The following is a 25,528-nucleotide window of genomic DNA, read 5'->3' on the forward strand; positions in this document are numbered from 1 at the left end:
CTGAGTTTTAGATATAAAAACATATTAATCAAAACAAATCAGGGTCCTACAGGACATGTCTCATGAATGCCTCTTCAAGCTGGTGTTTCTCAAAGTCTGATTTCTTCTCTAAATGTCTAGAAGGTGTCCCTCTAGGTTCCACGTTTCAAGTTTTATTGTTGCGTCACATACAAGTGTAAGAGAGTAAAATTCTAGGCTTCGGTTCCAAAACAACAAGGCATAATTCAAGATAATAAAGTGACAATAGTACAGGACATAAGTGACAAATAAGACAGGATACAATTAGCAGTATCCAGACAATTTGCTGACAAAAAGGCAATAGGCATAATTAAAGATAAAACAAATTAAAAGTGACAATAGTACAGGATGCAATTAGCAGTACAACTAGCAATACAATAGATAGTTCAAGTAGTAAAGTGGCCATGAGCTTAAGCTTTAGGTAGTCTGTATACATGAGGTGTGCTTGGGGATGATAGTCAATTGTCTACAGTAGGCTTGTTCATGAGCCTGATCGTCTGTGGGAAGTAGAGCCTGATCATCTGGGGAGGGAAGTAGAGCCTGATCACCTGGGGGGGGACGTAGAGCCTGATCGCCTGGGGGAAGTAGAGCCTGATCGTCTGGGGGGGGAAGTAGAGCCTGATCGTCTGGGGGGGGGGAGTAGAGCCTGATGGCCTGGGGGGGGAAGTAAAGCCTGATTGTCTGTGGGAAGTAGAGTCTGATCGCCTGGGGGAAGTAGAGCCTGATCACCTGGGGGGGAAGTAGAGCCTGATCGCCTGGGGGGAAGTAGAGCCTGATCGCCTGGGGGGAAGTAGAGCCTGATCGCCTGGGGGGGACGTATGGTCTGATCACCTGGGGGAAGTAGAGCCTGATCGTCTGGGCGGAAATAGAGCCTGATCACCTGGGGGGGGGGGGCTACGTATCTCTAGACCACAGTGATCTGACTGAGTCTCTTGCGCCTGTGCAGCAGGTGCAGCAGCGTGTCCGACACCTCCCTGTACCTCAGGCCGTACACGTAGGGGGCGCACGCCCGGGGCAGCAGCATGAACACGCACATGTTCAGCGTGTTGGCCCACAGGCGCAGGTCCTGGCTCACGCTGGGCCTCCTGAACAGATACAGCTCCACGGTGAAGACCAGGCCCGGGATGAAGTAGAGCAGGAGGAGCACCCCGTGGAGGAGCAGGGTGACCCGGGCCCGGGAGTACCGGCTCCGCCAGATGCCCTGGGTCTTGGTCACCATGTAGAGCCGGGCGTAGCAGTAGATGATGAGGAGGGTGCACAGGGAAGCCCCTACGAAGAAGTAGATGTGCACCCCGCCCACCAACATCTCCTGTCCCAAGGTGCCCAGGGAGATGAGGACCAGGCACACCGCCGGCCTCTGGGTGGCGCTGTTGTCACCGCCGCCGCTGTCCTCCGTCGCCTCCATGATGATCACCAGGGAAAGGGGGTACAGGGCCGCCACGACCCAGACCGCCACCAGGATGCGTCGCGTGCGGGCCGGGGGCAGGAGGTCGTTGTAGTGCAGGGGCCAGCGGACCGCCACGTAGGTGTCCACCACCATGAAGGTGACGGTGAGGATGGCGGCGCAGTAGGTGGTGACGGTCACGGCGGTGAGCAGCTCGCACACCACCCGCAGGATGGCCAGGTCCAGGGCGTTGCAGGCCACGATGGCCAGGTTGAGGACCAGGAAGAGGACGTCCGCCGCCAGGGTGTTGGCCAGGAGGAGGTAGCGGGTCTCCTGGCGCAGGGAGCGGGTGAGCAGGATGCAGGCCAGGAGGACGGGGTTGGCCAGCAGGGTGGCGAGGGTGACGAGAGTGGCGGGGATGAGGAAGAGCTCCATGTGCCATCTGCGGAGGCCCTCGGACCACTCTTGCGAGATGTTGAACAGGTAAGCTAACTGGGCCATGGCTGCAGGTCTGCAGACCGGGGGGGTGTGGAGTGAGTGGTACGAGTGGAGAGAGATTCTTCTTTGATGACGACACTTCCTTTCGCTCAGCTCAACGGTTGTTACAGTACTTTCACCAGGTCCCTCTTGTGGTTTCAAGGATCGGGCAGGATTCTAACGTTGTCGAGTGGATCTTCGTTTGTGAAGACGGTCCTTTGTTTGTCTATTGAGCACCGCTCCTGTGGATTGAAACATGTTACTATGGTAAATGGTAAATGGACTGCACTTATATAGCGCATTTATCCAAAGAGCTTTACAATGGCCTCTCATTCACCCACTCACACACACATTCACACACCAATGGCGCTAAGCTACCATGCAAGGTGCCGGCCCGCTCACTGGGAGCAATTTGGGGTTCAGTGGAGGACACAAGGACACTTCCACATGTGGCCAGCCGGGGCTCCAAACGCCGATCTGCTAACCTTGCCATCATTAGACAGCAGCTCTACCTCCTGCGCCACAGCCGCCCCATACGCCCTATGGGGTGTATGTATTCCATATGATGACTCTCTGTGTGACTTCATTACCAGACCAAACAAACAGAGGGGTTCTTCTGAGAGAGCTTATCTCAGGTCGCTGGATCTTATCGGCAGTTTATGGACTTTCATTAAAATAGCGCAGTGTCTATGAGGGAATCTACATCAGATGAGCATTATCATATCTGATTGGGTAACCATGCAACAACATATGAGAATGGAACATTTTAGTCTCTCTCTGGCAGTGTGTAGTAGGAGTTAATGGACTGCAACTTGATGTCAGCTGCTTTGCATTTCTTTGTACAGTCAAATAATCAAGACTAATGTTTAATGAATTCACACGTAAGCCATTATGCATCGTAAATCAGACTTTGCTCTTTGAGTGTAGTTACAATGTCATATACTTTTATTTCACCAGGAACACTGATGATGAAAAAAAGAAAGCGTCGATTCTTATGTCTTATGTATCGATAATTCACTTACTTTTGATAAATGTGTGGATAAAAGCGTCTGTTAAATGTCAGAAATATATGTAATGTAAATGGTTGACAGCACATTGTCATTTACAAAAACAACCTGGGGAAGAAAAAAATGCAGAAGGGCCAAAACTAGCAAATTTGAATAAGTGAAGTTGATTAGGTTACAGTTACATGACCATGTGCTGTCAACCAAGAGATAGGAAATGTTAGAATAGGTATAGCATAGCATAGAGTACAGCACAGTGTTTTATTTGTATAGTATAGTATAGTGGATAGTGTACATAGCCTTTATTTATGTAAACCAGCTCTTTTCCCTTCTTGTTTTTTGTATTTTTTTCCTAGCACCAGGGGAGCCCCCCCTCCCAAATTTCGTTGTTTGGTACCTGTACTGTATTAATGACAATAAAGACCATTCATTCATTCATTCATTCAGTTAGCCATTTAGCCAAGAGACCTCAAACCTCTTGAGAACAGAACATAGGGATTTCTTCTGCTTCTGCTCAGCTTAAAAGATAAAAGTGATTTCTTTAGCTGTTCTGAAAGACAATATACCGATAGGGTACAGCTAAACACTCACAAAATGAATTATACAACATAACAACTTGCTTTAATGGTCAAATAATCAAACATGCTCTTATTCTACAAGCTGTCTCCATAAGTGTTTCTCCCTCAATTATCCTCAACACAAAACAGGAAAACAGGAAAAAACCCTGAAAGCACTTAAGTTAAAGAAAATTATCGATTTACCAAAGGTGACGTGTCTCGGATGAAACCATTTCCCCTCGACAACAAATAAAAGCCCGTTTTGGTTTTCTTACCTAATCCACAGCTGTCAGACTCAGATCTGTGGGTGGCCGGTCAGTCAGTCATCCATTAGTATTAATGCTTCTATAAATCAATGGCTGTGTGACAGACTGTCTCTCTACCACTGGCCTTATCAGCTGATGTACTCAGTGTTGACTCACAGGAGATAATACAGGGATGTAGAAAACATCGGCCACTCAGCCGTTTCACAGTAACACGGGGGACGTGTCATTCGGGGAAGTTGTTCCCTCCCCCTCTGCCCTCAGTCACGGCTGCTTCGCTGATCTGAGAAGTCTCACGTTAGGTGGAAGTATTTCTCTCTCCCACTCTCCACTCCAGTTCCGCCATATTGCTTCGACCTATCCTGCCCTGTAAGGATCAGCGAGGGAGAGTGAACAAGGGCAGAAAGGAAGGAGACGACCTCTGTGGAATGGAATGCTCCCGGCGCTCCCCTTCCCCTGCCTAACAGTCGGGACTACAGTAATACCGAAGGTGTCTTTTGCGACGACAGTCGAAAAGTATTCTTATCTATTATCTTAGTGTCGATGCCGTTATCTCAACTCATATCCGGAGATGCTGCGTAGACACTAACGCCAAGGAGGCCATATGCTGGGGCCAGACCATCCGGAGAGGGCACACAGGGAAATCAATCAATATGGGCTGCAACTTGACGTTGATCATTTATCCTATCATTGTCATGGATACGCTGGCTAAGTAAGAGAAGGTCATACAGGTAGAGCTCTGAGAACAGTGAGAGAGGCAGCGGTTGCCATCCCAACAGGGACACATAGACACCTAGTTTTTTTTTTTTTTTTTACTGTCAAGTGTTTGTTCAAGTGCTGTCAATCGTGGAGGGCAGAGACTTCAAAGCAGCCTAGGGCATAAGGAGCACTAGATCACCCCCAACCCTAACCCTCTCGCCAAGGAGACAGGAAATAGTCAGGATTAAATCAAAAGGAAACAAATACTTTATTCATTTGGTTGACAGTGATAAATAGCTGCATCTATTAAAAATGTATATGTTATTTCAGCCCCACCACGTTCTCTCATCTCTTTCGTTTCTTAATGTAACCACTCCTTCCCTCCTCTTCATCATCATCATCATCATCATCTTCCTCCTCATCAACATCACCCGTAGCTTCAATGTTCCTCTTCGCCTCCTCCTCCTCCTCCTGCCATTCTCTCGCAATCATCTTTTGGAACACGTCAAACTCCTCTTGCGTTGCCTTGGCGATGTCGGCGAGGTAGGCTTTCTCTGTGGCGCTGAGGATGTCGACGAGCTTGGGGTTGACGATGAGCGTCTGGCCCTTCTTGTCTGGGGTCTGGTACATCCCCCTGCGCTCCAGGAAGCAGTGTCTGCATCGCACCTTCTCCAACTTGGCCCGGAAGAGCTTGGACTTGATTATCTCCGCCTGCTTGACCCCCATGCGGAAGAAGACGTACTGTAGAGAGGGAAAGAGATGGTGGTGTGTGTGTGGGGGTTATGGCTAAATGGTGCAGGCTGCCATCGTAATGCTGTCTATGTTTACTTCCACTTTTTCACAAATCATGAGAAACTGACAAATATATTCTTGTCTCACTGGAAAATTAAGGGCCGGTTTCAGAGACAAGGCTTAAGCCTAGTCCTGGACTAAATCACACTTTCAATGTAAAATCTCCATTGAAGATGTTTTTTAGTCTAGGATTAGGGTTAAGCCTTGTCTGTGAAACCGGCCTATAGGGTATTGTATAGGTTTTTTGTGGGGCTGTGTATATATGTTTGTTGTAGGGCTGTGTATATATGTGTGGTGGCCTGGGAAAACCCGTCGGATGTCGCTGGCGTTCGTTTGTGGCAAAGAGCAAAAATAGACGGAAATCGCGATTTTGGCGATTTTGATATTATGTGGTATTCTAGTACTTTGAACTCCATACTACATTATGGTGAATAAACATTTTAAGAAAACAACAGAGAAAGTACTTGTTTTATACCGACGAGGCGAGCAGACTAACACCGCATCACAAGCAGACAAACGAGACCGGCTGATCTGCATAGGCTCCTCCCCCGACCCGGAGGAGAAAGGGGTCGGGGGCAGCATGGGGGCAGCATTTCTTACCTTTCACTTTTTTTGACATGATACATTAAAATGCTCATAACTTTTTAAAATAAAGGGCTATCTCAGTCATTCAACCAGTTATGAATAGCTGAGAACTTCTAATTTATGGAAATATAAAAAAATGAAAATGTCAAAATGCCACCATGTGAAGGGTTTTCCCAGGCCACCACACATTTGTTTGTTGTGGGGCTGTGTGTGTATATGTTTGTTGTGGGGCTGTATGTACATATTTACATGTACTACACTATGTATTCTATTTATATGTTTCTTTGCGTTTCAGAGCTACCATGCTGTGCAGTAAAAACAAATAATCACCAACCATGGTTGTGTGGCAATAAAGTATAGTGTGTCTTGTAAATGCAATTCCAACAACAACTCTTACTAATATTGTCAACATTAGACATAAGGTATGCCATATGCCACTGCAGTGTTATCACTGCCATTCGGTCTGACCTGGAACTTGTACTCCAGTTGTCCCAGGTCTTCGTGCACCACGGCTGGAGACTCCCGGAGGATGTCGGTGGCCTGCTGGCCGGTGAACAGACACCTCTCCCTGAGGAAGCTCACCACGGCGTTGAGCCTCTTCACATGTAGGGTCAGGATCTGAGGGTAGTAGCTCACCACCCTCTGAAGGCTGCCTGAAGGCAGAGGCAGGTTTGCAGAGAAGGGAGATATTGTTAAAGTTAGCCACAGAAAAAAAATAAAAAAGATGTAGAACATAACCTACAATCATATAGGATAGCATTATAATATTGAACGATCCAAATCGATGTATCTGCCTGGTTTCTAACCCAATCTCTGATTCAAGTCACACTTAATTAAAGCACTATAATCCATTAAGACGGTTAATTAAGTGGTGACCTTAACAAAGACCCGGTTATCATTCTCACCCTCAACCAGTCCTTGTTTCCGCAGGTTGTTTATGCGCTGCTGTAGGTCGGCCCCCTTGGCGCGGTACAGCTCTGGACACTTCTCCATCACCTTCAGCACACTGGAGGGCTTAAGACCCAGGGCGAACAGCGGCGTGAGAGTAGAGAGAACATGTTCGACCCCTCCTTGGCCACTTCGACCTCTGGTGGTTGTAGCCTCGTACACTTCCTGTGCCTCTGTGTCTGTGAAACCCATGCTGAGGAAGGAGCGCAGGGACAGCTCTTTGGCCGATAGTAGAGGGACAGGCTGGGACAGATCGGAGCTGTTCTGCTGGTGTGAGCTGCTGCTCTGGTTGAGAGTGGAGCAGCGGAGGACATGGTGTCTACCCAACACAACTGGTTTCAAGGCAGAGCAACGTGCACCTCTCAAGGTCCATCGAAGAACCTACAGAATAGATAGTAGCATATCGTGAGCTTAGAATGATAAGGTTCTATCTCCGTTTAGGGTAGTTCAGAGATATTGAGCGTCAAAGTTTTTACATTCCATTATGTTCTGTGAGATGGAACCTTTGTATTTTATTAATTACTAACTCAAAAATTTCAACATTTTAAAAATAACACCACACAGGCATTAATAAACACCTAATGGATCAGATTAAGTAAAAAAACTCAATTTTGACCAAAAATGGAGATAGAACCTTATAATTCTAACGTCACGAGCTATCATTCGCATAGTGACAGGTTAATCTTACCAAGTCCGTGTATTCTGGCCCCTACTTGACCTAGCGGAGGTCTAACGCGCTAACTAACACACTTGTACGTGCATGTTAGACATGCCTGCATTACTAGACTTTGCATCTATAAGCGTTGTTACTTTACCGTGATGAACGTGATCATTTGGCAGAAGCGAAACAAGAAATTGTGTGAATTAGGAGGACAGCTCACCTGACGCCCAGCGACTTGAACGCTCATGCTTGTCCGTCTGCAAAAGACTTCCCTCGTGTCACTGGAACCTTCAGAAAGGTTCCGACTCATGAGAAGCTTTGAGTCGGAAGGTATTATTGCATTTTTCAATACAGATATATAATGTATAAAGTAAATTTTACCCATATTGTACAAAGCACAGTTTAGTGTATTGATAAAGAAACGACAAGGAAAACAGTCTTGGAAATTGTGAAAAATCATTTATTCATGACTTAAATAAAAATATTAAAATATTGTAAATATATTTACAATTTTGCAATAAAACCATACAATAACAAGCAGTTTACATTATTTATTTGATTAACATAATTCTGCTTTAACGTATTAAAACAGATAAAAAACAACGGGGGGAAATGCATTCAGACCATTCGCCTTAGCCAGTTCCTCCTATGTCAGTGTCCAAACCTCTTCTTGAGGTTTCAGTGCATTTTATATTTCTGAAGTGAAACTAGTCTCATGCTTATGACCTATTATAAGGTTTTATCGGCAATGTTACATTCTTGTTTGAACTTGATATTGTAATGCTATATAAAGCCCACCTACAGTATGACATGTTGAATATGTAGTACACAGATTTTAGTGCTGTATCTTTGGCTGTATTATATGTATTCACTTGATGACCGTCCACTCCTGTTTCAGGATATATTCCTAAAACATAAGGGCTTTGCCGTAACAGGCATCTAAGCAAAAAAGGGCTAAATACTTAGATGGAGTCCAGAACCTGGGGTGCACGTTAACTCTAGGGTACGCTTCCTCCCCATGTCTCCTTCCCACAGTAGCTGCATGTGACGCTAAAATGGACGGGGGCTCTGTCAGGGGGCTCTGTCAGGGAGGGTTCTGTCAGGGGGCTCTGTCAGGGGGGCTCTGTCAGGGGGGCTCTGTCAGGGGGGGCTCTGTCAGGGGGGGCTCTGTCAGGGGCCTCTGTCACAGATCTCCCTTCACTAACCACTGTTTTCAGATCAGAGAGAAGCAGTAGAGAGGAGAGGAAGCCCCCCTGTGGAGAGATGCACCCTGGACCTCAGTCATCAGAGAGGTACTTCATGAGCTCCGTCTCCAGGGCCACCATGGACCTCTTCTCATCTTCATCCTCTTCTTCCTCTTCCTCCTCCTCCTCCTCCTCATCATCAGGGAGCGTCTCATCCCCAGCGTCCGAGTACAGGCCCTGTGCCAGGTATTCTCCAGGACTGGGCTCTTGGTACTGAGGGGAACCTGTGAAAGGGCAAGAAGGAGCATCGATGCGTCAGTGTTTCCCCGTACATAGACGAGACTGTGGCGGGCCGCCGTGGTCTCATAACGAACCGTTGTTATTATTAACAATTTTTAGTTCTGTTTGGTTTTTTTGTGTGCATTTTTCAGCACAATTTTTAGTTCTGTTTGGGTTTTTTGTGTGCATTTTTCAGCACAATTTTTAGTTCTGTTTGGTTTTTTTGTGTGCATTTTTCAGCACCCCCCCCAACACATTTTCTCCGCTAGCGCCCCCATGGAGATGCTCTCTTTCAAAAACTTTTTTTCTCATCTCTTTTTCAAAGAGAGCCCTAGACTATTGAGACACCCCCCCATCGTAGGTCGACTATCCCACACCTTCTGAAACATCAAATTCAAGCACCTTTCAAGACTCAATTCCCTCAAATTCAAGGACCCAACACGGCATAATTTGAGACAGAACTAGTTGAACTAGTAAAACATTTTTTTATAAAAAAAAAATTAGAGAGAGAGAGAGAGAGAGGGGCATTCAAGCACTTCCAATGACCCATGTCTATTTTCTAAAACTTTTAAGACCTTGATTTCTTTTTCTCAAATTCACAAACTTTCAAGGATTTCAAGGACCCGTGGGAACCCTGCCCTGCCCTGGTCAGAGAGTGATCCGTAGAGATCGAGCACCCCCCCCCCCCTCCTCAACTCACTGTGGCCGTGGGCCCCGGCGTGGGGGACCACCTGGTCCCAGCTGTACTCGGCCAGGCAGATGGGCTGGCGGACCCAGGGCTGCAGGAGGAGCTGGGCCAGGGTGGACCTCTGGCGGGGGTCAGGCTGCAGCAGGCCCGACAGAACCTCATGGAGGTCTAGAGGAGCAGGACACACACACACACACATGTTTCTGTGTATCCATACTGTCAGTGTCTTTGAGTCCCTGAAAAGCTCTTTATAAATAAAATGTATTATTATTATTATGAGTGGAGCACACAATTTCTTGCACGATTTCAGTTCTGTTGGGGGCCGTAAGGGGGTACACAAGCAGGCCTTTGTCCCGGCCCAGCACTCACACATCTGATTCAGTGTTGAACAGTTATAGTATATACAGGGTTCCTACAAGTCAAATTTAAGACCTTTTTTAGACCTCTTTGAATAGAATTTTTTACCTATTCGCGACACCATATGATAGCTTCTTGTCATCCTCGAGGTGATGAAATTAGGAATTTCACTGCCATACAGACAAAAAAGGAAGCGAATTGGCTTTTTTTGGTTCCAGCTTGATTAATTTCCACGTAAATAGATGTGGTCAGACTGATTTCCTTGCAGGATCTCATTTTTAAGACCTAGCACCTCATTTTTAGACCGAATAACTGACACCCAAGCCCTTTTTTTAGGCCTTAAAATTGGGTATGCTGGATTTTTTACTTAACAGCTTTTTATGGCCGGCGCGGGAACCCGGTATATAGGTGCCAAACAATAAACCACCAGGAGCGTTTTTTCCTCCCATACGTTGCGTCTACTTTCTACGGGCAGAAAGAAAACTCCATACCTGGTGAGAGGGGGAAGGGGGGCTTGAGTTTTCCCTCCAGGGTCTCCTCCACGCCACAGAAGGGGTTCTCGCTGAACAGCAGAGTGTAGAGCAGCACCCCCAGAGACCACATCTCCAACTCTGGACCCGCGTAGCTACTCCGGACCACCAGGGGAGCGAGAGACACAGACACAGACACACACAGACACACACACACACACACACACACACACACACACAGACACACACACACACACACACACACGGTGTAAGCTATGAATAAACCTCGGACACCCTCATACCAACCAATGACCCATGTACATGTATTATCTGACACAGCTACATCTACTTTAGTGTTTACAGTTAATGGGTATTCTCATTAAACAACACTGCCCTGACCTAGTTATCGTACACAGCACTAAACACTAACATGAACATAGTGTGTGTGTGTGTGTGTGTGTGTGTGATTGCCTGTTTTGTGTGTCATTCAGTGAGTGTGTCTGAGAGTGAGAATGTAAATGCCTGTGTGTACTTTTGAGTTTTCCTGTGTGTGTGTGTGTGTCATTATGCAAGTGTGTGTGAGTGTGTCATTATGCAAGTGTATGTGTGTGTGTGTATGTGTGTGTGAGTGACAATGTAAATGCCTGTGTGTACTTTTGGGTTTTCCTGTGTGTGTGTGCGACTGTGCGTGTCATCATTATGCGAGTGTGTGTGTGTGTGAGTGACAATGTAAATGCCTGTGTGTACTTTTGAGTTTTCCTGTGTGTGTGTGTGTGTGTGTCATTATGCGAGTGTGTGAGTGAGAATGTAAATGCCTGTGTATGTGTGTGTGAGTGTGTCATTATGCGAGTGTATGTGTGTGTGTGTGTGTGTGTGTGTGTGTGTGTGAGTGACAATGTAAATGCCTGTGTGTACTTTAGGGTTTTCCTGTGTGTGTGTGCGACTGTGCGTGTCGTCATTATGCGAGTGTGTGTGTGTGTGTGTGAGTGACAATGTAAATGCCTGTGTGTACTTTTGAGTTTTCCTGTGTGTGTGTGTGTGTCATTATGCGAGTGTGTGAGTGAGAATGTAAATGCCTGTGTATGTGTGTGTGAGTGTGTCATTATGCGAGTGTATGTGTGTGTGTGTGTGAGTGACAATGTAAATGCCTGTGTGTACTTTTGGGTTTTCCTGTGTGTGTGTGTGTGTGTACGTACGGGTTGCCCAGCAGCACCTCCGGGGAGCAGTACTCCAGCGTGCCACAGAAGGTGTAGAACAGTTTGCCCGGGCCGAGCGGCGCGGCGGAGCCGAAGTCTATCAGCCTGATGTGGAAGTCTGTGTCGATGATGATGTTCTCATCCTTGATGTCCCTGTGCAGGATGCCCTTGTTCCTCAGGTAGGCCACCGCCGCCACCAACTGAGGGAGGGAGGGAGAGAGAGAGAGGGGGGGGGGGGGGGGGAGGGAGGTAGGGAGGGAGAGAGAGAGAGGGAGGGAGGGAGGGGGAAGGAGGGAGGGAGAGAGGGGGGGGTAGGGAGGGAGGGAGAGAGGGAGAGAGAGGGAGGGAGGGAGGGGGAAGGAGGGAGGGAGGGAGAGGGAGAGAAGGAGGGAGGGGGAGGGACGGAAGGAGGGGGAAGGAAAGAGAGAGAGAGAGACAGAGAGAGAGAGAGAGAGAGAAACATTTAAATCATCAACTCATTCGATATATCCATTACTTTCATGTCCATGTCTCCCATCCTTCCCTCTCCCACGCGTCCCACCTGTCTGAAGATGTAGCTGGCCAAGGGTTCGTCCAGACGCGGCTGCTTGTCTATGAACTCAAACAGGTCCAGACCCTCCCCGTGCTTCTCCATCACCATCTGGAAGAAGTTGTCGTTCTCAAACACCTCCAGCACCTGGGGATAGACGGATGGAGTAACGAGGGGGAGATCAATTAAAAAGATAAATTAAGAAAAGAAAATATATCTCTGGCTCAGTAGGCCTCCGTTGTAACAAACGGGGTTCCTACAAGTCAAATTTTTAGATTTTCTTTTAGACCTATTTGAATATATTTTAGACCGGTCGCGACACCATATGATTGCTTTTTGTCATCCTTGAGGTGATGAAATTAGGGATTTCACTGCCATACAGACAAAAATGTCTGAAGGATAACTAATATAAAATAAATATTGGTTCCAGCTTGATTAATTTCCGCGTAAATAGATGTGGTCGGACTGATTTCCTTGCAGGACAAGCTAATCTCACCTATTTTTTTTAGACCTAATAACTGAAATGTTGAACCTTTTTAGGCCTTGTAAACCGGATTGCTGGATTTTAGACTTTAAGGCTTTTTAAGACCAGCGCGGGAACCCTGCATGCAAATGAGTGAAGATTACCTTTATTTTAAAACCATCTCAACTCACATGCAAGGCAGGGTATGTGAGCACTCAATGGAAAAACAGACAAATGATGAAAACCGGTTATACAATGTTTTATGTTGTCCTCTTTCTCCAAGGGGCCCTGCTGTTAGCATGATGATGCAGGAGGGGGGGGGGGGTTACCTTGACAACGTTGGCGTGTTGTAACCGTGTCAGAATGGAGATCTCCTGGCTGACGCGGCCCAGCATGGGGTCGTCCACCCAGCAGTCGCTCACGATCCTGCCCTTCCTGATGAACTTCACCACCACCTCCACACACACACACACACACACACACACACACACACACACACACAGTAGAAACCGACAACGTCACGTGATGTCTCACAGCCTTCAAATAACTTTATTTAGATCCACGGAAAAATAAAATAATAAAAACACATTTGCTTTGCGTACAAAGGAGGCAAAACAACGCAGAATACGTGACGAAATCTTCCTTCGAAATTCAATTCTTGACAATAAAAAATTCTTAAAAAGGTTCACTGGGAGAAGTCTTCCTTCAAAGAAATACTAATTCTGTAATGTAAATGTCATGTAATAAACAATAAACGGACTGACTTATATAGCGCCTTATTCCAAAGCGCTTTACAACGGCCTCTCATCCACCCATTCACACACACATTTCACACACCAATGGCGACAAGCTACCATGCAAGGCGCACGATCTGATCATGAACCGCTGATCTGCCGACCTTGCGACCGTTAGACACCGGCTCGACCTCCTGCGCCACAGCCGCCCCCGTGTAAAGCCGCCCCTCATGTAAAACGTTGTCGTCTACCCATAATACCCTGTGTCTGTTCGTGCGGGAGGGGGAGGAGTCTGTCTGTCTCACCTCCTGTCCGTCAGAGCGTCGGCAGGCCTGCCACACGAAGCCGAAGGCCCCCTTCCCCACGGAACGCAGCGGCCGGTACTCCTCCTCGAACTGGCCCTCGCACGCCCGCGACTGGTCCAGGTCCACCGTGGACCGCAGGGCCTCGCCCATCGCCTGAGTACACACACACACAGACACACAGACACACAGAGACACACACAGACAGACACACAGACACACACACACACACAGACAGACACACAGACACACAGACACACAGAGACACACACAGACACACACAGACAGACACAGAGACACACACACACACACACACACAGACACACAGACACACACACACACAGACAGAGACACACACAGACACACAGATACAGACACACAGATACACACACACACACACACACACAGAGACACACACAGACAGACACAGACAGACAGACACACAGACACAGAGACACACACACACACACACACACACACAGTCAGAGCTGCAGACAGGCTACGACTACATTTCATTTGTCTAGGAAGTAAGGATGTGGTTGGTACAAAATGGAAGATCAGAGGGGGGGGGAAGCACAAGGCCTACTGCACAAGGGTCTGTTTCAGGGAGGACATATCGAATGGGTTAGGGTGAGTTGCTTTCCTGGAGGTCGGAAAACCAGTAATTTTATAGGATGTGTGTGTGTGTGATACATAGTTGTAAACACTAGAGGGCGCACTCGCGTAAATGAACTGTGACGACACGGGGAGTTGTCTGTGTCGTCGACCGTCTTCATCTTCCGTGGTATGAGTGGGTGGAAGTCCAATGTTGGCACCAGCAGATGGCGTCATGCGTCTGACAATCAAATCCACCCATTGAAGAAGAAGAAGAAGAAGAAGAAGAAGGCCATTCCTCGATCCAATTGGCTGATCCCTCCCCCCAGCTCATAGGAAGTCTCACCCTAGTCGACGACATGGCGCCCCTCATGCTGTCACACTTGGTGTGAAGGGGAAAGATAGCTTAGTGACTTTATGCACAAAGCAAAAGTTGTATCAAACTGGTTTCATGAACATGACAATGAGTTCAGAGTTCTTCAGTGGCCTTCCCAGTCACCGGATCTGAATCCAACAGGACACCTTTGTGACGTGGTAGAACAGGAGATTCACACCTTGAAAGTGCACACCTGCACAATCTACAGAATTAATCATGGACGTCATCAAGGACCTGAATCAAAGGAATGTCTCCCAACGTCTTTTGGAATCAAAGCCACGAAGAATCGAGGCTGTTTTTGAGAGCAAAGGGAGGCCCTACCCAGTATTAGTATGAATGGTAAATGGACTGACTTATATAGCGCCTTTTTCCAAAAGGCACTTTACAATGGCCTCTCATTCACACACCAATGGCGGCAAGCTACCGTGCAAGGCGACGGGCCGCAGATTGGGAGCAATTTGGTGTTCAGTGTCTTGCCCAAGGACACCTCGGCATGTGGCCAGCCGGGGTTCGAACCGCCGATCTTGCGAGCATTAGATGCCGGCTCTACCTCCTGCGTCACAGCCGCCCCTATGGTATAGTGTTCCTAATAAAGTGTCTTGTGAGTGTCTAACTCTGTGGTGAGTTGCTGACCTCTCCCAGGCTGAGTCCAGACGTGTCCTGCTGCTGAGAGGCGTCACTCTGGTGGTCCGTGTGCAACAGCGCCGCCTGCTGGCCCGGCCTGCTCATCCACACACAGAACACAGCCCTGCCACCAGGGAGCTCAGCCCTGCACACCTCACACTGCACCTCTGGAGAGAGGGAGGGAGGGAGGGGGGGGGAGGGAGGGGGAGGGAGGGGGGAGGGGAGGGGGGGAGGGAGGGGGGGAGGGGAGGGGGGAGGGAGGGGAGGGAGGGAAGGGGGAGTGGGAGGGAGGGAAGGGAGGGGGAAGGAGAGTGAGAGAGATTGAGGAAGAGAGAGAGAGAGAGAGAGAATCAATTAACTGTGTAATTAAGGTCAGCTAGAAGCTTGTACGCCTCCTCACTACAAGGACGGAAAAAAAAGAAAAGGAAAAAAAAAGTATTTAGTAGCACCAACCGATTCTGGTCCCATCCCGGTGGTAGCCGTTCCCCTCGTGGCACCCCTCTAGGATCTGCCTCTGGGAGGGGGAGCGTCTGTTCCCCGGGGGCTTCTTAGGGGTGGAGGTGGTGGGCGTGTCTGTCGGTAACTGCAGCCCGACCGCCCCAGCCATCTGTCTGGAGAACTCCCGGACCTGGCCGGCGGAGAGCACCCCCCACGGGTGCTCTCCTCCCCGCCCCTCCTCCTCCTCTTCCCGTCGCTGTGATGCACCGTTGCTCCCGACGACGACGACCTCCACCCCCACCGCTTTGACACTGGGGTCGGACTCCATCGCTTCTTCCGGCTCGGACTCCACCACGTAAGGGGAGGGGGTGCGCAGGAGCTCGGCCGTGTCGCAGGAAGTGTGGGAGAGGTCGTCTGCGGCGCCGCCGTGGGCCGGGCCGACGCCACCGCCGTCCTCGGGCAGCTCTAGGCTCACGCTCAGGTCCAGGTCCAGGTCGGCCATGGCCCGGGTCACCAGGTCCCCGTCCGTGTTCAGGTCCAGGAAGCAGCTGGCCGAGGAGTCCACCACCAGGGCCGACCGCGAGTCCTCCTCCTCCTCATCGAGTCGGTCCGGACCGGACCCTCCGTGACCCGCCCATTTCTCACAGAACCCAGAGGAAGACCTTGGGTGGGATTGGAAGAGTCCAAGGTAAGACGAGATGTCATTTTTGGGTAAACTACCCCCCTTTAACAGTATTTGATATTCTAGTGATGGAGAAGCTTCATCGAGACTAATCTGGAGTAGGGTGAAGTTGCCCTGAGACACTGAACTATGGTCAGTCACTTTTGCATTTCCCCCCCCCTAATGACTAAGGTAATAACATAAGGGGAAACTGGATCTGTTACAAGGATCAACTGCTACCAAGAATCAAGTCAGATCTGATATTGTGAAATGTCAATTAAACAAAACCCAACAACTCCACATTAGAACCTTCCGGTATCATCTCATCTCTCCGCTCACCTGCTCCCCAGGGAGATGACCTCGAAGCTGGAGTCCTGGAGGACCGAGAGGTCCGACCGCTGGTGGTCTTTACCTGGGCGGTGTGAGGTGGTCCCGCTGCCGCACGGCCCTGTTGGACCAGGCCCGTCCAGGGGGGCAGCGCCTTCGTACAACACAAAGTATGGATCGTTAACGGGGAAAAAATATTGCCGTCCAACTGAAAAAAAGCATTTTTTTTAAACAATAGAAGAATCTCAACAGATATCTAGAATATATACAATATAATATTATGATATGCCATTTAGCTGACGCTTTTATCCAAAGCGACTGACATTGCAATGAGTGCATACATTTCAGTATATACGGTCCCAGCGGGAATCGAACCCACAACAACCTATGCGTCGTCAGTGCCATGCTCTACTAACTGAGCCCCAGAGGACCACAGCGGGCCATCTAGAATACCGTAACAGACAGATATCGCAATAGAAGTCATACACGTTCCAAATCATACATTTAAAAAACATAGCTCATCCATACCTGGTAACACGGCAGGGGGCCGCCCGTCTTCTCCCGGCCCAGGGAGGAGCTGCCGTCCTGGGCTAGAGTGCGGAGGAGGCTGGTTGGGGGACGAGCGGAGAGAAGAAGCGGGTCCTTCTGGGGGGGGGGGCTCCACCAGAGCGAAGGTCTGCAGGAGGGCCAGGGTGCTGTCTCCAGTCTGGCCCTGGCTGCTGGAGCTACAGGGAGCCACCGTCAGCTCTGTGGTGTCGTCAGCTCTGTGGAGACGACAGGCTTCAAATCAGTCACAGATAATTGTGCCGATGGTTGATTCTTGAAGAATTGAAAATGACCGTGTGAGCTATATCCAACTACTGGAATTTGAGAGCAGTTACGTTTCCCATCGGCTGTTTGCCAAAAGAAAGCGGAAGGATGACCGCGTTGTTGTTGTTTGAATCCCAGATTCCCCCCCCTTTAAGATAATCATACATCTTCTTTGGGGGGACGAATTTTAAGTCCCATCGTTATCACGTTGACCCTCAGCCCCAACATCGGGGACCTTATGTCGATCTGAAATGCTTAGGTAAGTAAAGCAAAAGGCACTTTTATGTCGATCTAAAATGACTGGACAGGACTTCTGATTCTCTGACTCTCAACCACCTTATTTTCACTTCCTGTTACGTTACATGGCTGTATGTTATGGTTAAGCGTTGTTGTTGTCATTGCAAAGTTTGCATGTTTGGTGACATAACAACTAGGTGACTCACGTGAGCGCAGGGGTGGAGGAGACAGCAGGGGGGGACAGGGTGGCGGGGGCGCTGCCCGGCTGCTCCAGCCTGGAACTGGTCCCGGTAAAGATCCGGCCCTTCCCGGCGGAGTGTCGGCCCTGGGCGGCCTGCCGGACCGTGGCCATGTCGCCCGCGAGCAGGGACGACGTCGGGTCTGTGAACCCAGAGAGGACCGGACGAGGTCAGCGGCACCACGTCTGGTTGTAGGGTGGTGTATGGGTCGTATTAGACCACTTTGTTGAAATTCAAACTCATTTTTAGAGCAGGTCAGTTTTTTTGGGAGCAGGTGCATTTCAATGACATATGATGAATAGTGGATGATGTTTTGTGGTATATGGTGTTCAATGAGGATGAGGATGATGATGATGTCTGTATGTAAATGAGGATGCCAAACACACATTTCCATCCCTGTATGGACAATAAAGTTGCATCTAATACATTTTTTTATAATCACACTTCTGGTATAAAACAAATGAATAGTACAAGCATGGATGTGTGTGTTAGTGAGCACAGCGATGAGTGGTAGCCCACCTTTCCTCTCCAGGGGCTTGTCCCTCTCTGGGAGGGTGTGACTGGGGTGGGAGGTGACCGTGCTCCCTGGGACTGGGCTAGGAGGGCCTCTATAGGGGTCTGTGTGGGGAAAGGCAGAGAGAAGGATGCGCTCACTGCTCCGGCACTATACAAACACTGTTAAAATGCATCCTTTCATCCTCAATTCCTTGGAATAATGCCCAAACTCCTACGATTGAACAGTTAATAAATGTTCAATCGTGTGACCTCTAGAGGGGCGGGCAGGTAGCGTAGGGGCTAGAGAGGCCGGCCAGCACTCGGTAGGTCACTGGTTCGATCCCCACCCCCAGGGAGGGAGCCGGATGTGAGCTGGTGACTGGAGGGGTTGCTGGCATCATATCTAAGGTGCCTACCACTGCCGTTGTGCCCTTGAGCAAGGCACTTAACCCCTAACTGCTCCGGGGGGGGGGGGGCAAAGATGGCCTGACCCTGTGCACAAAAGCCCAGAAAGTGAAGAACACTACTTGACTGTCCAATGAGGCTGCTCACCTGTGTTACTGCTAGATGTATGGGAAGAGCCTGTGTGTAGAAAGCCCTCCCCTGGAGGCTGGAGGAGGGGACTGCACATCCAGTCATAGAAACCTGGCATGAGGAAGGTGACATCCTGGAGAGAGAGAGAGAGAGAGAGAGAGAGAGAGAGAGAGAGAGAGAGAGAGAGAGAGAGAGAGAGAGAGAGAGACACAGAGAGAGAGAGAGACAGAGAGAGAGAGAGACAGAGAGAGAGAGAGAGAGAGAGAGAGAGAGAGAGAGAGAGAGAGAGAGAGAGAGAGAGAGAGAGAGAGTAAGCAGAAACAACAAGAGTACTTATTCAGACGGGCCACAGTAAAGTAGCAGTAGTAGTTCATTTCTGTCCTTTTTTTTTTTGCACGTGAACATAGAAATTACACATCAATAAGGCATGTTTGGAAAACAAACAAAACAATAAATGACTGAAAAGGCAGTGTGTAGGCCGAAGCATTCGCTTATTTCGCCTACCCTTTTGACACGTCTTATTCTAAGACAAAACAAAACGGAAGAAAAAAAAAAACTAAAACAAAAAGTATTCCAAACGTTTCATACACAATAACGATCATACCCCGCGACTCAGTTTTGTATGGAATAACAGGTGCACTACCTTCCCCAGGAGCTCGGCCTTGCCGTAGCCAAACAGGCTGAGGGCCATGTTGTTGTGGATGCTGTGGATGGAGCCGTCAGGGAGGAGGGTGAGGAGGCCGCTGAGGGGGGCGAACACCCACACCGTCCCAGAGTACACCAGCGCCGAGCCAGGGGACAGGAGGGCACTGTCCTCTTTGACTCCTGAGGGACAGGACAGCGGACACACACACACTTCCCATTTTGCAACTACATAAACAAGAATCAAAATGTACAAATATTTTTTCTGACCTGGAAATAAATCTTTCTCCTACATTGCTTACTCATATTACATCTGGAGTCAACACTTCTATAAATTCAAATACAATAAATTCGCCCATAGGAACTGCACGGCGTCTTACCAGAGGACAGCGGCGTTCCGTGTGACTGCTCACAGTGGTCCGACTGTGAGCTCTGGCTGGGCTGTGGTGCCCTGGGCGCAGGGCAGGGGAGGAGGGGAGGAGAAGACTGCTGCTGGCTCTCTGAACAGCCAGACAGGTCCTTAACCTGCGGGGACCTCCCACACACCACCGCTCCCTGGAGTTTGATACACAGGGGGAGAGAGGTGCCCCCCCTGCCTCGTCCACACACCCTCTGGACCCGGAGCGTCTAGAGGAGGCGGGGGGGGGGGGGGGGGACGACGTCAGTCAGGGCTCCTGATCACAGCGACATGTGGGAGGAGCACGCTCTTTGTGCCATGAATGCACTTCATGTTCACATTAGAAAAGACTAAACAATGTGGCACAATACACATAGGATCTGTATCTCTGGGTATTAAAATCATTTTGATTGCCAAAATCAGAACAGGGTTAAAAAGAAGCCACCCACAAGCAATCTCGGAGGGTGAGGAGAGAAGCCCATGTCTTGCTGCTGTAGGGAGGGGGGGGTCTTACCTTGGGCAGTGCTCTGCTGTGGAGGGGCATCTGAAGGGAGGGGATCAGCTCTCTGATGGACACCCCAGTCAACTCCCCCGCCTGCTGGTAACCATGGAGATTGGCGAACGCCTGGTCACAGCTGAGGATGCTCCCCTGAAAACATAAGAAAATGTAAGAACAAATATCGATTCTTCTCTGTAAACAGAAAATTGTACTGCCTGCGTAAATTGTCTCAAAGGGACTCTTCTGAATAAATAAAAGGATGAATAAAACAATGAAATAAAATAGAAAGGTCACACAGTCATTATGGTAGGGGTCAACAATTGTGTTAAGAGTCAGCTATGGCACTATACATGGCACGATACATGCCACTATATCTCATTTTATGCACCCAAATTGTGGCATGCACCGTTTACATTAGAGATGCAACCTCAGCAAATATTTTCAAGTCAAGTCTTTTTAATATTGCCTTTCAATTACTAAATAATGAAATGATGATTAAATAATGATTAAAGCACTTTGAGCTGCAACGTTTGCAGGAAAAGTGCTATACAAATAAAAGTTATTAAAGTTATTAGATAGCAAAGAAAAGCCTCACACAGAATATGCTGCTGTTATATAAATTCTCATCTAGATCGGCCTCAAACTATGCCGTGTTGGGTCCTTGAATTTGAGGGAATTGAGTCTTGAAAGTCCTTGAAAGGTGCTTGAATTTGATGTTTCAGAAGGTGTGGGAACCCTGTAACATATCAAGTCACTGTGGTAATGAGAACTTACGTCTTGTGAGAAGGAGACCTGGGCTGATATTCTCTCCACACGCTCGATCATGGCCAGGCACTGCTCTGCTCCTTCATGTGGCTGTGAGTGTCTCTGGGTCCATACAGACACTGGTACCTCCGCCCCAGACAGACTCACTGCGTCCAACTAGACAACGGAGGAAGATAAGACAGCAATCTCAATGACTGAAACCTGAGGGTGTGTGACCGTTCTGGTGCATTGTTGTGGAAGGAAACTTGAGAGAAAAGGGATGTGTGGCTGCTGACAACTCTGTAGAGAGTCTGTAAGGAAAACCAAACGAAAATGAGAAACGGAATTTCACGTTTGCGAATATTCCTTACCACTTTTCCTGACACAACGGCTACATTTCCGTCTTCCTGTAGATACTCCTCGCCCAAAGCTGCTTCCAGGACCTGATTGGTCTTCTTTAGGAGATAGGACAGCTTTTGTCCAATCAGCTCATTGCTGAAGCACTCAAAGAGCTTGCAAGCTTGCTCATTGGCAGCTGATACCTGCAGAAGGCCAAAGCATTTCACCTCAAGTCTAGTCATAACCGGTTGTCATAAAAGCATTTAAACGACACATCATCTTGATTAACCATTTATAAATACCTGTTTGAAAATGTTTAAATAATAACAACGACAGAAATCGTAACCATGGAATCCACTTCCATAGGCAAACATTTAATTATATTTAAAACAAACATCTTCTCGAGAGAATAATAATAATAATAATAATAATTCATTATATTTATATAGCGCTTTTCCGAGGCTCAAAGACGCTGAAAGAAGATCATAGGGACCCCTACCTCTGATGTCTGGTTGTCCACAGTGAGGATGGCTTTGTTGGGGTTGAGGACAGCCGGTGGTCCTGAGAGGCCGGAGCCTCCAGGGGTGAGCAGCTGGCTGAGCATCAGACTCCCCTCCGCCTCGGACCCAGTGGAGGGGCGAGGCAGCGGCAGGGAGTCAGGCGGCGTGGGAGGACCGTGCAGGCTGGAGATCTGGATGTCTCTCGTAGCTACAGAACTATGGGAGGTCAGCGAGTCTTCTCCTGGGAGCAGAGAAAGAGAAAATAATAATAATACATGAGCTAGGCCAGAGGGGGAACATCTCTGACAGGGTTCCTACAAGTTTCAACAAGTCAAATGTATGATCTTTTTAGACCTCTTTGAATTGAATTTCAGACCTATTCGCGACACCATATGATAGCTATTTGTCATCCTCAAGGTGATGAAATTAGGGATTTCACTGCCATACAGAGAAAAAAGGTTCCAGCTTGATTAATTTCCGCATAAACAGATCCGGTCGGACTGATTTCCTTGCAGGATCTCATTTTTAAGACCTAGCACCTCATTTTTACACCGAATAACTGAAACCAGTGACCTTTTTAGGCCTTATAATACGGTTCGCTGGGTTTTAGTCTTTAAGGCTTTTTAAGACCAGCGCGGGAACCCTGGAGGGGGAACATCTCTGGAGTCCATCTGAGCTCCTCTCCCTCATCTCATCCAGAGGACCACAACAGAAATAAATCACATCCGATTTGATTGTGTGCTCATTCCTCGACAGCATATGGCATTGATAAATTATAAATTAAATTATAATACCTTTTTATGTACATTTCATGATTGTCAAATAAACACTAACTAACTACACTACTCATGCAGATCTCATAGCAAGCAAGTGATTTAAGCGAATCAACCGTCGTTATTCCAAGTTGGTCCTCCTCAAAGCTCTGATGAGCCACGGTGAAGCATGCTATCTTAACCTACCTTCACCTCCCACTCACCTGTCATGGATCCAGGAAAATTCCAGCGTTGTAGTGCCAGCAGGCCTCTCTTGTGCAAGGGCCGCCGGGCACACGGGTAAGACTTATTCAGCTCGAACGAGTCCTCGTCCAGGAGGTCGGAGGTGTCGTCTGGGAGGACGCCCACCGTGTCCCCTTTGGCGTGGAGACCCCCGCGGTGATCTGCCAGTCGCCCCTCCGCTGTCCACAGCGACATGGTTGTTGTTGGCTCTGATCTGTGAATTATTATAATGCATGTAGTAGTGAACGAATGAATGAATGAATGGTCTTTATTGTCATTAATACAGTACAGGTACCATACAACGAAATTTAGGGGGGGGGGGGTGGCTCCCCTGGTGCTAGGATTTTTTTTAAACTAAAAACAAGAAGGGAAAAGAGCTGGTTTACATAAATAAAGGCTATGTACACTATATACTATACTATACAAATAAAACACTGTGCTGTACTCTATGCTATGCTATACCTATTCTAACATGTCCTATCTCTGAACCTTATGTACCCGAGGGTTGTCATATTGCACATAGTGTTATTGCACATTCATTTAAAGTGTCGCAGTTTGCAGGTTTGAAATGTTCACATGTTGTATTTCAGTGTTGCACTTGATTACAATCTAGTAGCTGCCATCAAATTGTCTAGATTGTCCAGGGCCTAGAACCTAGGTCTTTGCTGTGTTCAGGGTGTGCGTGCAGCTAGGGTTTCTTTCTCTGTCTCTGGACACAGACACACAGACAGACACACAGACAGACAGACAGACAGACAGACAGACAGACAGACAGACAGACAGACAGACACACAGAGAGAACCAGACCCATTTGTGGAACATCCAAATCAATGTCAATAGAATAATTTCCCCTCTAGTCACTTATGGGGGCTAACTAACCACACCAGTGCGTTTCATATCATAGAAGCTCTCTAATTAGAACACATACTAGCTCATACTAACACAAAGACTGTCATTGGTACATCAGAACCAGAACTCACGTTTGTTTTCGCCGAACGAACGGTTCTCCGCCGGCGGCTAGCTAGCAGGCTAGCTCTGTGTTGGCTAGCTCCCTGGCTAACAGCTGTGCCCGGGGCTCGGTTGCTAAGGAGTCGCCGCAACTTTCAGACAACTACTAGTGAGCGAATATATATAATATAATCCTCCCAAGTGTGTTAGCGAGTCCCGATAGGACTTTGTAAAACCGAATCGAGCCACACAGCCACACTGAAATGCTCCGGTTTCGCTCGTTTGTTGTTGTTGTTGTTGTTGTGGAGGAAGTCACTCAGGAAGTTTTTCTAAACAGGCGCGCGTGTCGTCGTCAGAGCGCGGGCGCATTCGAAGAGGGTAGAAGGACCAATCAGAGAGCCGCAAACGCGGCCTCTCATGGGGGAGGAGTCAGAGAGAGGGGGGGGGGGGGCGTAGTTTCTATGGTGACCCGGGCGGAGGGGGGGGGGGGGGGTACCAGTGGGGTGCACTCGCATCCGTATTATATGAATGGTCTTTATTGTCATTTATATAGTACAGGTACCATACAACGACATTTGGGAGGGGGGGCTCCCCTGGTGCTTGGAAAAAAGACTAAAAACAAGAAGGGAAAAGAGCTGGTTTACATAAATAAAGGCTATGTACACTATCCACTAAACACTGTGCTGTACTCTATGCTATGCTATAAATATCATAACATTTCCTATATCTGAACTTATACTGTAATGTATTACTACTGTTATATATGTTCAATGGATGCAGCGATGCAGCTGACTGTTGTTAACGTAGACCCCCCCCCCCCCCACACACACACACACACACACACACACACACACACACACACACACACACACACACACACACACACACACACACACACACACACACACACACACACACACACACACACACACACACACACACATACACAATCATAGTCATTTGAGAAAATAAACAATATTGCACTGAAATCACAATGAACACAGAGAATATTTCATTTGAAGTGAAAAAAAAAAAGTCTGTTAGTGTTTACACGCTTGAATCGGAAAAGCCAACAACAAAAACAGAATATACTATACACCCTGTGCATCCGTGCTGTGAAGGGCGCTATAGAAATAAAGTTTTACTTACTTACTTACTTACTTACTTACAGAATCTCCAACAGAATTAGGCCTATAAGAGCAAGAGACGTTATAAAGATTATCAAAACGTTATAAAGATGAGCGATATTATCTATATGGCCTTTCTATCCTGCTCACCTGCGCCTGTAGAACCTATAAAACATGTTTCCTACCCTTCGTTTAATTTAATTAGCTTGTTCTGGTGCTGGATGATATGAGGTGCTTACGTCTGCATTATCAACTGTCCCGCCTGGAACCTCCCCATGATCCCCCTGTTCACTTTCTCTACTGTATATTAACAAAAGACAGCATTATGACTGCCAATGGCCCCTGGCCGAATAGAGATTACTTTTCTTGCAATGACTTACAATGGATAGATGATTCACTTACTTAGACAAAT

At 48.0% G+C, this 25,528-nt stretch overlaps 3 protein-coding genes across 3 annotated transcripts; all 3 read right to left on the reverse strand.

Annotated features, from left to right (window-relative positions):
• Positions 1 to 922: 922 nt before the first annotated feature.
• On the reverse strand, positions 923 to 1,903 carry LOC308172182 (putative G-protein coupled receptor 148; the record flags this gene model as incomplete). Its single annotated transcript, XM_080547092.1, has 1 exon — positions 923 to 1,903. One exon carries the CDS (start codon positions 1,901 to 1,903, stop codon positions 923 to 925), a length of 981 nt encoding a protein of 326 aa, XP_080403218.1.
• A 2,803-nt stretch (positions 1,904 to 4,706) lies between these two features.
• mterf4 (mitochondrial transcription termination factor 4) lies at positions 4,707 to 7,631 on the reverse strand. The gene is made up of 4 exons (XM_080546714.1): positions 7,609 to 7,631; positions 6,685 to 7,108; positions 6,248 to 6,432; positions 4,707 to 5,143 (listed from the first exon to the last, which is right to left on the reverse strand). The coding sequence occupies exons 2-4, from the start codon at positions 6,917 to 6,919 to the stop codon at positions 4,748 to 4,750; spliced, it is 816 nt and encodes a 271-aa protein (XP_080402840.1). The 5' UTR covers positions 6,920 to 7,108; positions 7,609 to 7,631; the 3' UTR covers positions 4,707 to 4,747.
• Positions 7,632 to 8,455: 824 nt separating this feature from the next.
• pask (PAS domain containing serine/threonine kinase) lies at positions 8,456 to 23,236 on the reverse strand (the record flags this gene model as incomplete). Its single annotated transcript, XM_080547093.1, has 21 exons — positions 8,456 to 8,856; positions 9,552 to 9,707; positions 10,388 to 10,521; positions 11,563 to 11,762; positions 12,104 to 12,238; positions 12,884 to 13,009; positions 13,594 to 13,746; positions 15,194 to 15,351; positions 15,638 to 16,284; positions 16,623 to 16,764; positions 17,139 to 17,374; positions 17,864 to 18,038; positions 18,416 to 18,514; positions 18,944 to 19,058; positions 19,569 to 19,750; positions 19,948 to 20,194; positions 20,479 to 20,613; positions 21,238 to 21,384; positions 21,579 to 21,749; positions 22,046 to 22,287; positions 23,023 to 23,236. The coding sequence occupies 21 exons, from the start codon at positions 23,234 to 23,236 to the stop codon at positions 8,666 to 8,668; spliced, it is 4,005 nt and encodes a 1,334-aa protein (XP_080403219.1). The 3' UTR covers positions 8,456 to 8,665.
• Positions 23,237 to 25,528: the final 2,292 nt, after the last annotated feature.

The sequence above is a fragment of the Nansenia antarctica genome (assembly GCF_963989245.1).
Source record: "Nansenia antarctica genome assembly, chromosome: 16".
Taxonomy (NCBI): Eukaryota; Metazoa; Chordata; class Actinopteri; order Argentiniformes; family Microstomatidae; genus Nansenia; species Nansenia antarctica.